The 17,259-nt window shown below is 41.4% G+C and overlaps 3 protein-coding genes across 3 annotated transcripts; all 3 read right to left on the bottom strand.

Annotated features, from left to right (window-relative positions):
- Positions 1 to 905: 905 nt before the first annotated feature.
- LOC115373357 (ermin-like) lies at positions 906 to 3,915 on the bottom strand. Its single transcript, XM_030071707.1, has 2 exons — positions 3,210 to 3,915; positions 906 to 2,539 (listed from the first exon to the last, which is right to left on the bottom strand). The coding sequence occupies exons 1-2, from the start codon at positions 3,862 to 3,864 to the stop codon at positions 2,172 to 2,174; spliced, it is 1,023 nt and encodes a 340-aa protein (XP_029927567.1). The 5' UTR covers positions 3,865 to 3,915; the 3' UTR covers positions 906 to 2,171.
- On the bottom strand, positions 3,881 to 5,690 carry LOC115375785 (ABC transporter F family member 4-like). Its single transcript, XM_030075331.1, has 2 exons — positions 4,254 to 5,690; positions 3,881 to 3,939 (listed from the first exon to the last, which is right to left on the bottom strand). The coding sequence occupies exons 1-2, from the start codon at positions 5,527 to 5,529 to the stop codon at positions 3,881 to 3,883; spliced, it is 1,335 nt and encodes a 444-aa protein (XP_029931191.1). The 5' UTR covers positions 5,530 to 5,690.
- Positions 5,691 to 8,414: 2,724 nt separating this feature from the next.
- dusp27 (dual specificity phosphatase 27) lies at positions 8,415 to 16,773 on the bottom strand. Its single transcript, XM_030075318.1, is given in 8 exon segments — positions 8,415 to 9,605; positions 9,607 to 10,055; positions 10,058 to 10,780; positions 10,813 to 11,253; positions 12,522 to 12,739; positions 13,479 to 13,710; positions 15,256 to 15,374; positions 16,655 to 16,773. Coding segments are annotated over 8 exon segments (3,492 nt in total).
- Positions 16,774 to 17,259: the final 486 nt, after the last annotated feature.

Raw genomic sequence — 17,259 nt, 5'->3', positions numbered from 1 at the left:
TCTCTCGCATATTCGTGTGTGTGACTGTGTGTATTAACAATTAAAACAGCACTTTCTCTTGAAAAAATAACCAAATTTCCTATAAGTTTCTCTCACAAGTTACATGTAACATTCTTCCACAAATTTAACTGTCTTCACTGTTAAAGCTTGCACTATTTCTTCTTTTGGTTGCAGCCAGGTTTGTATAATCAAAGTCACAACAATAGAATAGATGAAAACATGTCGACTGAATTTCTTTTTCACAAAATAAACAATCACTTATGTGTATTTTGTCCCATTTACTGGTCCCATTAAAAAGCCATTGTTGCCCAGAAAAAGGTGGCCAATAAGTGAATAAAGCAAGGTATTTGAGTCACAATGTAGGCTCAAGAAGTCACCCTGCACTCTATAGTTGTGTAGTAGATCTGGTCCATGAGATGTTGCCTATAAAAAGTGTAAATAGTTAGTTCATACTCAGACAGTTATGATATATGTTTATGAACCACTCTACATAGTGATTAGTTATTTCATCCACAGTTTGTGCATGTAGCCAGCAGTAATCTGACATTTAAACAAGGACAGCAGACTGCACATGGCAGTGCAGCACACTGTGATATGACTAAAAAGTTGTTCACCTAAAATTTCTGATCTTCATTTTGAGAGTAAAGGTGGGAATTTGCTTTAATGAGACATTTGGAGACTTGCTTGCATTATGTTTAAGCCTTCAGCTGAAATCCAGAGCAAGAGCAGAACAGGCTCAAGTTCTCACCAGCATTGCAAAACGACCAGTAATAAAGAGTACAGGGTCAGAGCCCCAGCTGCCTGCCAGTGGATTTAATACTGAGACATAAGAAAGCAAACAAATGATAGATGGCATGACAACTGCACCAACAAACAGCAGTCTTCTCTGAATTATACACATAAGCCACAGAAATCACTTTTTATGAGCCATTTATTTCAATCATAAATACACAACAAATACAATCAGAGTCTACATTTACTAGAAAACATTTATGAGCCAACTGTTAATCAAGTTATATTTTACAGCTATATGGCTTTAGTGTAGCCTATGTATACCTAAATAACATTACACCAGGGTGGTGTGTAAGGCTTTTCCACTGTCATTAGAAATTAGGCCTATTCAAATTCTGGCTGCTGTTGTGAAAAATTCAGCAGCAGCCAACACTGGAAAATATCAGTCACTGCTAGTCAAATTTCCTTCCCTAGAATATATTGTTAAGAGAAATATTATATTTATTTTTGCAGTTTAGAATTACATTAAGTGATGATATTCCATAAACATTATGTTAATTAGGCCTATCTATCCAGTACTGTTAGATGCTGTTTATTATTAGTTTTCTACTTAAACTGATTCTTAACCTGTCTTGTCTGATCATAAGGTGGGTTTGGTTCAGTGTCTATACCGATGAACATATGCAAATAAAATACAAATTAGTGAGTTTATCAACTTGGTTTTAATTCTAAATGAGCAATAAGTAAGATTTATATGGCCCCACAGGATAAAATATATCTATCAGAGGGCTGGCTGCATTACTGATCAAGAGCTGACTCAATGATTACTTCCCACATTTAAATTCAACATACTCTGGGCCAAACATTTGCATACATTTTAAATAGATAACAGTCATCATAGAAAATTTATGCCCCTGCAATAACTGGGTCTTAACTTTTGATTAGTGGAGCTTGCTCTCAGCTCTCAGGACTTGTATCGCCAAAATGCTACTCATGTGGCAGAAATAAACTACAGCAGTGGCTGCACAAAAAAGAAGTGCCAATGAAAAAAAAAGTAGTTTCAGGTTGCACTTTAGGTATAAAAAATAGACACAGCATCTATTTCCTTCTTTTTTTTATTAGAGGTGGGTGTCACTCTTCAGTTTTTTTGAGTACAGCTACTGCAGAACTTCTTTATAAACATCAAAAGTGTCTAATTTGTAAATCCTTGATATTCTGGACATCTAGTTGATCTTATGCAGGGAGACTTATGGCAAAATAAGAGGGTAGGTTTAGGGTTTAGTGCTTTGCCCAAGGACACTTTGACAAACACATGGCCGCTCTAAATTGAACAAGTGACCTTTTGGTTATGGAAACTCAAAACCAACATGCCTCCTAGCATCATAGAGAGTGTTTGCTGTAAATCGAACCAAACCCACTGAACCGACAACCTTCCATACTCAGGAGTTGATCATGGACTCAAACTCATCAATCCTCTGTCTGGTGTTGCCTTTCCGGATCCTTCTGTATGACACGGTTTTGTACTTTGCCTTTTGATGGCCGTCGTTTTTCTTGTCGTCGTCCTCACCGTTCCCCTGGAGAGAGTTTTGGCCAGCTTCCTGTTCTTGTTCTTCCATCGCATCTTCCTCTTCCTCTTCCTCCTTCAGTTCCTCCATGGCACTTCCTCGCGGTTTACTCACAGATTCCTCACTGGAGAAGTTCTTCATTGGATCGACCTCCTTGTTTCTTTGCCCAGCCGCGATCACAATTTGACTAGTGGTGTCCATCAACAGTACTGTCTCATCCAGCAATGTGGGACCCGATAACTCTGACAATAAAGGAAGCAAAACCATTTGTTAGACAGACTGCTTGCTCAAAGATTTGTTTTGTGACCTTAGAAAATCTCATAACTAGTTTGGCAAAGTTCCCGGCTTTAATTTGTGATGTAAAATGTTTAATTGTCTGAGGGAGAAGCTATGTGATCTTCAAACACATACTTTTGGCAATCAAGTGGGCAGCATCATTGTGGAATTTTAATTGGACTTTAATGGATGAATTAACTCTCCAGTCTGCATCCCCAGTTTGTGTATAATTGCAGTTACATAAGAATGTACCATCAGCAGAGCACACAGAGTACATGTACATACACTGTTCCCTCTAAACAAAATAGAACTAAATATAGCCAAACATTTCCATATCTAAAGGTGTAAGGGTCACCAAACAATGCTAAATTAAACCAGCAATAAAGATATTTAAAATCTAGAAGAGCACCAACTACTCAATATTATGCATTTCAATCACCTTTTTTGCCTAATGTACATTCAGCCTTATTGATTTGGGATTTCTGAGGATCATCTAATTTGAAGTCAAACAAGAGTACTAAAGTGGTAATGGTAGAAGAGGATGAAGTCATTATCGTGGAAATAGTAACTGTACTATTTGTAGAAGTGGTCAGTTTATAATACTAGTAATGCTACTGGAGGCTTGATTTTGCTTACCTCTCTCAAGGTGAACTTTTATTTCAGTTGGAGTGTCAGTTGCCAGATCAGATGTTGTTTGGCCTGCTGGCTCGGGTGTTGTTTCAGGAGATTGTGTTTCTAAGATGCCTTGATGTCCTGGAGGATGAAATGACTGCGCTCCTAAGACCTCTGGTTTGTCTGAAGTCGCCGGTTCTTCCTCAGTTGATGTCTGTTCTTCCTCAGCGGACGTCTCCTTGTTCTCCAAAGCTGATGGCTCTTCTTGAACCGATGTGTCTCGTCTGTCTGAAGTTGAGGATCCTTGGTCGGTTGACGTCTCTGAAAGCTGCTTCTCCTCTTCAGCTGAAGTCTCTGATGCACATGCCAATACCTCTGTGGGATCACTTGGATTAAGAGGATTCGTCTCTTCTGGAGACTTGGGAAAAGGAGTCTGAGAGTGTGTCAGGGGTGTAGCGTTGGGCTCTGTGTCTGAATCTATGTTGGTTCCGCCAGAAAGAATATGTTTGCTGCCATTGTTGTTGCTCGGTGATGTGAGATAAATGTCCTTGATTTGGGTTTTGGCAGCAGCTCCAGAGGTATTCTCTTGATCCATAAGGGCTCCGGAAGCTTCTGTAACTTTACTGTGAATTCCTGTAGTGGAGTCACCATTTTCTCTTGGAATACTGTCATTAAGCATTTTAGGGAATTCAGGGTCATGTAGGGGTGATGACAGAGAGGCCAGGGATGCTTTGCCTAAATCGAGTTGAGTGAACTGGACTGGAGGACACTCCAGCAGGATGCCATTTGGTCCTTTCTCTCCTTGTTCCATCTCCACCTCCTTCTCTTCTTCCTCCTCTCTCTCCATGTCTTTATCTGCTTCCTTCTCTTCCTTGGGCTCCAGTGCCTCTTTTTCATCTTCAGCTTGTTTTTCTGTCTCAATTTTTTCTTGTTTGCTTGCTTCCTCTGTTTCCTGTCCTTGCTCCGTCCCTGGCCTTTCTTGGGCCTCCTCCTCCTTATCCTTTTCCTCTATGCCTCTATTTTTTTCTACCTCCTTCTCCCTCTCTACCTCATCTTCTCTTTCTGTGTCTCCCTCCTCATACCTTTCTGTCTCTGTTGTTTCCTTTGCTTCCTTGTCTTTCTCTACTTGCCATTCTTTTTCCTTAGTTACCTCCTTTTTGTCTTCCCTTTCTTCTACCTCCTTTTCCTCTAGCTCTTTTTCTGCTTCCTTTCTGTCCTCTACCTCCCTGTCTTCTCCCTCGTGTCTTTCTGTCACTATTTCTTTCTCTTCCTTCTTTTCTTGTTCTTTCATTACACCCATTTCTGCTTTTTCCACATCCTCTACCTCTTGTCTTGTTATCTCTTTCTCTATCCGCTCGTTCTGTTCCCTCAGTACCCTTTCTTCTTTTTTGTCTACCTCTTCTTCCTGTCTTTCTACCTCTTTCCCTGCTTCATCTTCTTGTTCCCCATCTGCCATCTTTTCTTTGTCGTTTTCCTCTGTCTCTTCTTCTATCGTTTTACCTGCCTCCTCTCCTTGATCCTTTACAACCTCATTTGCCTCTACTTTTTCCTTTACCTCTTCAACCTCCTGTCTCTTTATATTTTTCTCTCCCATCTTTTCCTCTACTTCCTTTTCTTCTGCCCTCACCTTCATCTCTTCTTCTTCTTTATCGTCTACCTCTTCTTCCTCCTTTCTCCTAATCTTTGTCTCTGCTTCATTCATCTCAATGGTCTCCTCTTTCTCCAAATGTTCCACTTCTTCCTTCATGGAATCCATAATATCTCTTCCTGTATCTTCTTCTTCTACTTTTCCCTTTTCTTCTGTTGTCACTTTCTCCACCTCTTCATTTCCTGTCACTTTTTCCACCTTTTCCATTGCTGCCTCTATTGTTTCTTCCTCAGCCTCCACGTTTTTCTTGCTCTCTTTGTCTTTGTCTGTTCTTACCTCTTCATGTATGTCTGGCTCCATTTCCACACTTCCATGATCTTGTTTATCATTTTCAAGGATATGTCCCCCTTCCTTTGTCCCTACTTCCAGGCTATTGTCTTCTTGATTTTTCTGAGCTTTTTCCTCGTCTTCTTCCTCCTCATTTTCCTGCTGCTTTCCACCTTCACAGTCATCTGCTTCTTGAGGACATTTTGCCTTCTCCACATCACACGATGCAGTCCCCTGATCGTCATCATGACTTTTTCCAGTCTCATCCTGTTTTTGTTCCTCAGAAAAAATGTCTGTTGTCTCCATAGTGTCCTCTATAGAAAGAATATCTCCAAAGAGCCCAACTGCCTGAATTACCCGAGAAACTATTGAATTCTCCTCCAGGTCCAAGCTGTCCAACAAATCTGTGGCATTCCACCAGACAGCCATAATTCCTTCGGTAGAAAATGAGAGGAAAATCACTTTGTGCACTTTAGTTAGCAGGATTATTTTGTCAAATAGAGGGAAAATAATATAATATGACAAGTGTCAGAGTCAACAAATGCTGCAAGTTTAGCAAAATGGAAAGTTTTCCTCATAAGTTTAAACCAGTCGCACCTGATTTCTTCAGCCACTTGTCTATGCAGTAAAACTTCTCATACTCAGAAAAGCAAGATGTGGGATTTAGTTAATGCTGATTGGCAGAAATGCCACAACACGTCATCTCATGAGCGATAGTCTGGTGACTGGTGGCCACGTTTTCAGCCTCATGCTCCATGTTGGTGAATGCACTTCTGTTTATAATACTTTAATCTCTTAGGACTGATCCTTCTCCTTAACCTGAAACCTCTGACCATTTGGGTATTTTGTGGGACGAATTATAGCTACACCTCTCTACATTTGATTATTTTCAAAACATAGGACCAGTAAGCCCAACGGAAATCCGTAAGAAAGTCAAAATGTCATCAAACAATAATTTCCAGTGTGTTTTAACCCAGGTTCTCTTACATTTACAAGAGACCCTTATTATGTTAGTTAAAGCTTGATTAAAGTATGTGTTTTTTCTTCAAAATAAGTCATAGATTGCACAGAATGCTCTGTTAAAACTTATTCACTATTTTAAGGCTTTGAATGTAAAAATCCATCCCACAATATTTGCCTGTGTGTGTGTGTGTGTGTGTGTGTGTGTGTGTGTGTGTGTGCATGTTTTTTTTTTTTTGTTTGTTTGTTTTATTAAAATGAAACAACATTAACAACAATAATAAAAAAATAAATAAATAAAATGTCTCTAGCACCATGTTTTGATTTATTTTGGCTGGACCGTTTGTTTCAATTTCAATCACAGACAGGAGCTTTAAGTGTCTAAAATAGCATGCAGATTAACATTCTTGTAATGGTTTATCCCACTGTGGTATGTTGAGCTTCACCGTATGCTCTTATGTGTCTGTTATGAGACTCACATGTAAAACATGTAATACCGTTATGTCACTGTGCATACATCAATACACATGATCCAGTGTAACCTGTTATGCTTAAAATCTCCAGTGTAAGCATTTCTTCTTTCCAAGATAAACCTGTAGCACAAAAAAGAGAAATTATGCTAGTTTGTTAAGAGGGTGGGTATGGTATGTAGTTGTTTTAACTCCTTATTTTAGCAGAATTTATTATCCATACTATAGTGAGATAAACTTAAACCTTTGCCTCCCTGCAAAATATGATTTGATTGTTCATCAGTCAATCACCAAACATCACTTGGATGATGTTGCATTTCTGAAAATATCCCTCAAGAAGTTTGTTAAAAAGCTACATCTCTGGAAAGCCTTTACAATTATGTCCACTAGATGGCACTATGGCCTTTGAAATACTGAAGGAAACTGAGGACTGATTTGGATTAGATTTCAGTGTCGTGCAGTGTTGTTTGGCCCATTTGGATTTCTGAGGCACATCCACACATGACACGGCACTTTGTCCATACACACCTTTTAGCTCACACCCAGTTGTCATACATACACTAGATGGTTTTCTCAGACTTTGCTGCTTCAGTTCGACACAAAGTCAAAACATATTTAGTTGTACATAATCAGCTAAACAAAAGAAATCTGAAGACTCATCTTTCCACAAACTGCACCTCTCAGCTCATCATATAAAGGACAAAAGAACATTAAGTGAATTTCAGCTGCAGTTTCTCCAAAGTCACAGTTTATGTGGTAACTGAATCAAAAAATAAATTAATATTAAAATGATGTATACAATATCCAACCTTCAGCAATGTAATGTAAATCTACATTTTTCAGAATTCCTCTTTGATGGCTGCTGATTTTTAAAACATTTTTACAATTTTGTTGATGCATGTATTGACTTTTTTTTTTTAACAACACACAACACACACCACACACACACACGCACGCACACACACAAATCACTACTTTCACTAAACTATACCACAGGTTTGCGGACCTCTCAGACAGACACAGGGCAAACAATCACTGTTTATTAGTAAGTTAATGTCACATAACAGCCAGCTCGCTTTGTCAGAAAATTTATTGCAATAATAAAATAATATAATAATACAAATGAGACTGAAATGTGTTTCAGGAATTGCACAGCATCTTTCATGAAAATATGTAGCCCAGTAAGAGTATTTTATCATCAATGTGAATTTTACATTAAGCAATGGTGCAATCAAAGCTTTAGGAATAAACAATTTCTATATAAATAGGTGTATACTGTATGAACAATAATATCACATTCATCATTATAGAGTGATTATAAGGAGGTTAAAAAGGTGCCTTGTTGACTATGAATATTAGATATGGATATATAATTCAGATAGATGTAATTTTGTGTTGAACCAACCTTTAATAGCTGAACTCTTGACTTCTAGCTGAATTGTGTTCAGAATTGAGGTATCTGCAAACTGTTGAGAGTGCCACCTACTTTTACAAAATGATTGATAAGATAAATTTAAAAATATTGCAGTATTTCTTAACAGATAATACCTTACACAATCAAGCTGAGTAAACTATACCTGCAAATTATACCTTTACAGACTGTTTCCTCTGTATTTTAGACACATAGGTGGGTTGGGTAATGATTTTTTCCAAAAAGTAAGTAAAATAAGTAGGCCTTTGGAAGAAAAAAAACTTGCAATGTTCTCTCTGAGTTTAAAAAATGGTGAAAGAATGAGACACAAACTCTCAGATGCCTGTGAACTAGCAGCAGCATGATCGGTGGCTCCTTCTTGACATGAAATCAGCACTGAGCTTTCTTTTCCTAAAAGCTTTCTGTATCACTAATATGTGGGCCACATGTTTTTTTTTTTTTATTATTTTTTTTTAAGATTCACTTCTATTCTGTGACTTTGACTCCAGTTGCGCCCTCCAGGCGGTGAGCACCTCGTCATCTTCAGCCTCTGCAGCAGCCCGAGCTCTGATCCTCTGCCTGGTTTGAGCGATGAAGGCAGCAACATCATCCTCCTCCTCGTCTGTTTCCTCTCTCCTACTCCTTCTCCCCTCTGTCTCACTGCTTTCATATCGATGAGTGAACTTTCTCTTAGCAGAGAAGTCGTGGTAGCTCTCCGTCCCCTCATCGCTCTCTTCATAAGCTGCATGCAACCTCCCTGCCCGGTTGTAGCTGTGGGATTGCGTGAATCCGTTTGAAGCAAATTCTGTATCTAATGGGGATCTTGCACCCCGGTAAATGTGCTCTGGGCTGGTGTCTCCACTTGGTGAATCTGAGTCCTCACAAAACCTTGACCTGTATCTGGATGTAATGCCATAGCCCTCTTCTTCTTCCTCAGCACAGGAGGCCCTCCGGCTTGAGAAGTCAAATTCAGAAGCAGAGGCATCAAGATCATCGTAGGGATCCACTGACGGGCCGGCGTCTGTTCCATCTGCATTCAAAGAGGAGTCCGATTTCCTCGGTGGGGGCCTGACACTTTTCAGCCAGTCGTCAATGCTGGTGTTCTTATTTTTCTCCAGAGCTGTGTTGAGATTCAAGCACCCAGAGAGGCCAAAGGTCCTTGTCGGTTTTTCTTTTTTCTTTTTCTCCTCAAGAAATTCCTCCTCTTTCCTCTTCTTCTCCTCCTCTTCTTCGTCTTCGTCCTCCTTTGGTTTCTTCTTCTTGTAGAGAGTGCTGCGCTTGTTGTCCTCCAGGATCTTCTTCTTTTCATAGGTAGCCATCTTGTCCCGCATCTCAGACTTGATCTCCTTGTCCATTGAGTCCAGTTTGCGCATGTCGACCTGGTCCTGGAACAGGCTGTAGAGGGGAACACTAGTGGTGGTAATTTTGTTTTTCCTGGAGGCAAGGCTGGAGCCTAATTCAGAGCCTCTTCCAGTGAGGCCTGAGAGACTGGATGACGCAGCACCTGAGAGAACTGACTCTGTCCTGCCACGACCTTGAGATAGCCTACTGGAGTACGAAGCTCCACTCAGCATTGATGCTTTGTCATCGTCAGCACCCCGTCCTGAAACCACGCTCGAGGCACCACCAAAGCTAAGTACTGATCCTGCACGTGAAGGAGGGGGGCAGGCTCATCTCGGCCTGTTTATGCATGATCGTTTCAGAGACAACATTAGCGATCCAGTTCTGGATGCTGGTTAAGTTGACCATGGGTTCACCTCCGGGGCCTTGGACTGTAGGCACTGGGACCATGGGAGGAACGGGAGGGAAAGGAAGTGATGGGGCTGTAGATTGTGCTGATCTGGTACTGCGAGCCTGTGATACAGAAGATATGACAGACGACCTGCCGCTGAGCATGGACATGTTGTCATCATTGGCAACACTCGGCGGGCCTGTGACTCCAGCTCCAGCCCAGAAGGCAGAAAGCGGTATGGTGCCTCCACTGATGGAGCTCTCTGTCTCCCAGCCACACATCGACTGACTTTCTTCTAAATTTTTCCTTGACCGCTCCAGAACCTCCTCACGTCCTCTGCCTCCTTTGGCTGTGGCAGAGTCCTCTCCCCGGCTCAGTTCTATATCTCATCCTTGTTCTCTTCCCCATAACGTCTCTGCTGCTTCAGCTTCCAGGATTGGTAGGCTGTCAGGTTGACATCTTGCAAGGGCGGTGTCTGAGCTTCTCCCTCGCCGTCTGCCTTCTCTCCTGCAACAGAGCTTTTTTCCCCATCCTCTCCATCTTTCTTGTTCCAGCCAAACTGGATCCTCTTGATGCGCCAACGCTCCAGAGGTGTAAGCTTCTCTTTGTTCTTCTGGCAGAAGTTGTACATGGAGCTGGTGTCGGAGAGAATGCTCTCCACCTCATCATCAATCTTTGTCTTTCCTCCTCCTTCCGTGGCGGTGCTCTCGCTTCCTTCATCATCATCTGTCTTACGGTAGCGAGCAGCGGCTTGTTCCTCGATCTCCCTAAGGCGCTGTTTCCAAAGATCCGAATAGCTTGTGCAGCTGGAGGTGGACATGGCATCGGAGGGCGGTCGCCTGTTACGCCGTTTCACTCGTTCTTTCACAGCACGTACATCCTCGCTGGTGACACTCTCCAGATCAGCGTCTCCATCTTCTCCGCCCTTCTTTGGCCGGCCCCCGAGGAGTGATTCCATATCCTCTCCATCACTGTTCAGCTGCGCCTCCCACCACTCTTCGCTCTGGTATTTCTCATTCCTCCTCTGCCACTCACGGACCATGCTGTCTACCCCATCGTCATCTTCCCTATCTGCCTCACCTTCTATCTTGGGTAAAACAAGCTCTTCTTGGGTGTTGTTGGTGCATGAGTGCCCAAACCCATTCTGTGTTCCAATCAACCCATTTCTAGCGCTGCAGCGGCTGCAGAGGAGGCCACGCTGCTCATCACGCTGGCGCCATCCTCCTCCTCCTCCATCATTATAGAGTGTGCTTTCACTCCTATCATACTTTGCTCTTCTTCTTCATCAGTCTCTTCATCATCATCATCATCACCGCCCTCACCAAATATGCGAGCACGAGCGCGTGCATCAATAACGGAGCACTGGCTAAGCGTTTCGTCATCGTCGTCACGCTCCTCCATCAGAGTCTCGTTGAACTCGCGCAGCTGCTTCAGGAAGCCTTCGTTCGGGTTGATGGCACGTTTTTTCCTCAGGGCGGTCAGGGCCTCCATGATAGTCATGTGCTGGAAGATCATGAGGTAGGACGCCACCAGGACAGCAGAGCGACTCACACCCATCATGGAAACCACAAGCACCTTGCCTACAAGTAAAGAAAACAGCCAAATCAAATTCTGAAAATGGCACATAATCAAGCACTTACGGTCATTAGAAACAAAACCAACTGTTAAATAACTGTGGGTCTTTCTATAGCCTGCAGACTAGCACACGGCCTGCTTTGCAGACGTTCCCTGCAGTGGTCTTTTGCAGACGTTCCCTGCAGTGGTCTTTATCATACATATATACTTATTTGTATATTGTTGTATATTGTATACAGGCTGTTCATTGTATATAGGAATGTCATATATTCTTTCTATTTTATCTTTATTTTTATTTTATTTTATTTTATTTATTTATTTTATTTTATTTTAATTATTATTATTATTGTTATTATTATTATTATTTTTATTTTTTACTTGCACAGTGCTGGATTTGTTGCATTTACATTTCACTGCTGCTGTACCTGTACATTCATGCATGTGACGAATAAATCTTGAATCTTGAATACAATCACCTTGTCATGGATTATCTCCTACATAAGGCAGTGACAGTCAAGACTTTGTTGGTGATGTCACCAGCCAGCGCTTCCTGAAGCAACTCCAGTTCTAAAGAATAGACTTTGTGACACTGACACTTTTCTAGGAACACATGGATGCTTTCTCTGGTTCATAGCCTTTTCTGTTTCTGAGAAAGATTGTTAGGTTGTACAAACTAAAATATTTTGAGTATATATTGTTACTTGTTAATCAATCAACAGTTGCATGTGCTTAGGTTTGTTGTTCAATCAGGATGTGTGGAACTTTACACAATGACTCGCATTCAAAATGGCACTGAGACAGGAATGAGTTCAGTACAGTGCAGGCCTGAGGAAAGTGCACAGCTGCTGAATAACTCTGGCAATCAAGATTACGCATATGGACTTCAATTGAGTATTGAGTGGGATTTCTTTTTAACCTTGAAATGTAACCTTGAAACACTATGGAACCTGACGAAAGCAATTAAATTAATAGTATAGATGCTTCAGTGGAGTACTTCACTGCAATGAACGATCTCTGTGAGATAACCTTTATCATAATGATAGAAAATTAGATAGATTCTGAACAGGTCTGTATCAAAAGAGAATGAAAAGAGAATGCAAATGGAGATGAAGACCGAAAAACAATCCAGCTGTATAAATGGTTTCACCAAAAAATAGAGAGAGGGAAACAGAAAAATAAATTGAGACACTAGCTAATAGAGACAAACATTTAAGAGGCATATAAAAACAACTCCCCTCAAAATCCTAAAAAAAACAACACATAACTCCCTCACCTCTGTGCGTTAATAAGGCCTCGTCCAGGAATTCAGCGGTCGTCCGGAAGTGAGGGGAGATGTCGGCACTGGGGAAGTCATCCACCTCGATGCCCATGTACTGGATGTTCATGCCGGCGTAGAAGGACTGGCTTGTGTAAACGCCGGTGCCATGGCCAGCGTTGAGAATATGGGTGATGCCCATACGTTTCAGACGAGCCTTGTTGACCGCAACAGATCTGAAAGAGACAACTAATAGTAAACTGATGTGGTAACAAATATAGTTAAATGAATATGGCCCTATTGAATCAAAAACTAAAAGCTCAAGCTCATGTTTACTTGAGACTCTTGGGAAAAGACGTATAAACAATGGGTAAAAAAACATATACTGACTGATATGGTGGAGGCACTATGATTCAACGGCAAAATTGCAAACATTGAGAGACACTGACTGATGACTGGTCTAAGACTAATTTTTAAATTTGACGGTGAGACATCTTTGTATTGTGTTATGGCATCAAAAGTTTACACTGATAGATGCAGTGGGTGGTGACATCACCTGCCACCAAAGACCAGGTAACCTACATTTTACCATTAAAGGTCAGGCTTCACATAGATTTGGGCTTGGGGTTTAGTTACTCTTTAAATCGCCAGTGGAGACTTTTGGTGTCCCATGATGGTCTAAATGCAGTTTCAGAGGGTTTTGTCCTAACCTGAGCATTATTCTTAAGGATATGGTAATTACTATACCATAATTAATTGTACTTTTTTTGGCCTGAAAACAGTCAAATAAAGCAATTCTGAGTACTGGCTCAAAATATTGGCAACTTCAGTCTAGAATACTAGTTTTAGTAAAGGACATCTTGAAGTAGCAAATCTTTGTGATTAGGGAGTCCTGCATCTGAAATGTTCCAACAGTCGCTGTAAGTCGCTGAACACCTCCATCAGCTAAAGTGGAACATGCTGACAGAGACTCACTTCTCAGCGATGAAGATGCTGGGCCACACCTCGTCCACGGGGTTGATGGGAGCCTCCACGCGGTCCTGCACCAGGGACCTCTGGATGTCCAGTACGCAGGGGGTGTTGTAGGGGCTGCGGTCGTCAATCATGTCCCTGACCCGGTTGTACAGGTCCTCCACCATCAGCTGCTCGGCGCTTTCCAGCATGGACTCCGGGATGGACTCGGCCCGCACGGCACGGGGCGGCAGCTCTGAGGAGGATGAGGACAAGATCCACATCAGACATGCTTCCACTGCTCTGATAACAACGATTTAATGGTCAGTGTGCTGTGGCTCACACAGATCGGCACAAATAGCACCTGTGACTGAAGAAGAGGTACATTGTGCATTGTGGTATTATTGCAGTGACATGCTATGTTATTTAGTGAGGCAAAAGACAATTTTCTTGCCTTGGCAGGACAATAACATTGCATTCTGTTCTGTTGTTCAGCTGTATTGTACTGTTGTGGATTGCACTGTATGCTCTTCTATTCTACTCTTTTCTATTATATCTGCACACTCAAATAGTACACATATTTATTTATCTTTAAATAAAGCCATAACAATCTCAAAGACACACTTTACTGTGATTACAGGGACTTAGGTAAGGCAGAAACACCCCTAATCACAGTAAGGAGCGACTTCCCGGGTGTAATTGTTATAATATATGCTATTTGATGAACACTTTTATTGGAGCGCCTTACGATATTAATGAAATGCCCCTTTGTGATAATCAGTCACCTAGAATTGGCAGTGTTGCCGTCTCTCGGTGCTGTCACAAAGGACAAAGATGCATTAAGGCACTTGAAGTAAATGCATATGCAAAACCACTCACACACATGCTCGCAGATTTTCTCGACTAATTTGGTCATAGGACCATGAGGCCACAAATGCAGCAACGTCAAAAGAACTCATTAAAGCAAATCTGACGTTCAGGTATTCTTCCACAGCAATACTCATCAGGGAACATTACTCTCGCTGCTATGATAAGTATATGTTCAAGCGTTAAGCAGCCAGTAATGTTACGGCAAATGAAAGTTATTCCAGCCCGGTACCGAAGGTCGCCTGTGATATGAAGCAGAGCTCATCTCCTCAATCAGCATGGCTCCTCATCTTGCATAAGCACATCTCATTCTCACCGTGTGACAATGAGCCGCTGGAACGGAAACGTGGATTCACACTAACTGCGGAGCGTTTGACCAGATTAGATTTGTTTATTAATGACTTACAGATCATTACTATTCCAGATGATGCATTTGGATGAGCAGCATAGAGTGGTAAAGAGAAGCCAGTCTCTCATGAAAACTCAATCTTATCCAGAACAAGCCCACTTCTTAAATCTTGACTCTTTTTAATTCTGATAATCCCCATAAGTAACTTCAAAGTTACTTAAGGGGATATTTATACGTAAAGATGTCTCACATATATTGTGTATCTGCTGGTTGCAGCTTCACTGAAGCTCCATCACACTAATATTGAGTGAAATATTCAAAGCCAAGATACTATTGTTTATGGCTGCAGCATCACATCAAATAGACAATATCTACATGTCTTGTGCATCATTTTATACACATTTCCATGGAATTAAGCAGGACATGTTTGGGATCTTTGGAAACCTGGGAATCTGTGGGTGTGAATAAAGGAATAGGATAAAATAAAACCCAAACACAACAGCAACACTCCAAACAAACCATTAGTCTGTTAGCCTTGGCATTGGATTTGCACAAGCCTTTGCATTTCCTCATTACTCGTCTCACCCTCGTTGATAATCTGCTTTGCAGCGATGGCAGATGATAGGTGGATCGGCTCCATGAAGATGCTCTCGGCATCTGAGCCTGAGATCATGGAAAACCTGGACTCTGATATCATGGAGAAACTGGAGAGCAAGAAAAGGAAAGAGTGACAGTAAGAAACAGAGCAGCTGCACCTTCATGAGTAGTGACTTTTGGTAAATGATCCCACATATTAGATTATGGAGACAAAAAATAGTTTTAAAACTCATATAACAGATAATAATCCTGTACTTATCTGAAAGGGATCTTATTTCAAAATGTTTCCATATCTATTTTCCATTTCATTCCTCCTGTATATTCATCCTGATCCCCATTTGGAAAGCTGATTATTCCATGTCCAAATATAAATATTTTGTTTTAAGACGGCTTGTAACATTAAAGCTGCAGATGGCAACACACTGGTGGATCCAACGGGCAGTGGGAAGTGAGTGTGTGAAAAAAAAAAAAAAAAAAAAAAAAACTTCAATACCCAGAAATCCTGTAAGGTGATGTCAGTAAACCTAATGTTGCTGAGTCCAGATGATCACTGCTGTTTACGAGACACAGTCACAGTACAGCCCATTTACACTTATCTACATTTACCATAGTTTTCATTTCTCTTTCATTTTGCAATTCATACAGTATGTAATGAGGTATCTTATGTCTTTACTCATTTGTTAATTATTTTAAAATACAAACTTAACTTAGTCTTGAATGAACTGCTGTTTTGGTTAACAAAGCTGCTTTAAATAGAAAGACATGCATGTGACAGTTAAGTTTGTAATGCAACATGTTTTTGAACGAGATTTCTATTTCTTCCTGTGGGTGTCAGCTAATTTACAGAAAACGCAGGATAAAAGAAGGCCCTTTGGCATAAATCTTAAAAAAAAAAAAAAAAAAAAAAAAAAAAAAACGTCAACAACAGTGATTTGATTTGTCACTTCCTTAGTTACTTCCTCAATTATTATTAGGCAAATTGAGCAAATCTACAGTGTCTCAGCTGCAAGCAATGGGACGCTCTTCTCTGTTGCAGTCTCACTTGTTGATTTGCTGCCCACCACAGTGCTATTGGGCAGTCATTCCCTGCAATATGATGGGCATGACATACAAGCACCTGCATGTTTTTGTGTTTCACCAGTAGCACACTGAAGGGCTCTGCACACTAACTCATATTCAAAACACAAGGCATAGTGTGCAGAATGGTGTGCAGAATTTTATTAATAACTGAACTTTTGCTGTGTTGAGCGTGCTTCATATTTTCACATTAAACTCATTTTGTGAGAAGGGTAGGGGTTAGTTTTCCTAAATTGTGGGTGTGGCAAACACACTGAAAGGCGGTGTGTTTTGCTCGTGAAGCTCGTCTGGGTGTCTGGGGCAGCCGTACTTGCTGGGGGACGGACAGCGCAGGTAATGGGACTGGATGGCTTTGACGCCGTTCGACTCTTCATCCCCGTCGGGCACCGTCTGATCCCCCTGCTCCCCGCTCTCACTCGCTGTCGCCATGGCAACCGGGATCCCTCCTTGCTGGCTTGTGCTGTCGAGGGGCGAGAGGCCAGATCCCTCTGTTCAACAAACAGAGAGAAATGTTATTGCGATGCAGAGCGCTGCTGCAGCGTGGCTGAAAACACACACAGCTAAAGCCTAAGTACACTTTTTATATTACACTATACACTATTTATATTTATTTTAGCCCTGTGGCTGTCACTTTCATTCAGAGGAGTTTAGTGTACGCTGAGTGTGAAAGTATAGTAAGCTTGAGTTCCTATGAAAAGCAAGTGTATATTGTCATCTCACAATATGCCTGCGCACTTTAAGAGCTCTTGTGAGATGGAGGTGCTGCAAAAAGCAATAAGACAGAGGAAGAAGGGATGTTTTCCAGTGAAACCCTGGCATGGTCTCTCAGCTTGATGTTTTGAGAGATCATGTCACGAATCCCTTGGGGTTAGTCTCACCTGCACATGTTGTACATCTTGTTTCCCCTTCCTATCT

This window comes from Myripristis murdjan, chromosome 2 (assembly GCF_902150065.1).
Source record: "Myripristis murdjan chromosome 2, fMyrMur1.1, whole genome shotgun sequence".
Classification (NCBI taxonomy): Eukaryota; Metazoa; Chordata; class Actinopteri; order Holocentriformes; family Holocentridae; genus Myripristis; species Myripristis murdjan.
Note: the sequence above shows the minus strand (reverse complement) of the source record. Positions and strands in the feature narration are given on the sequence as shown.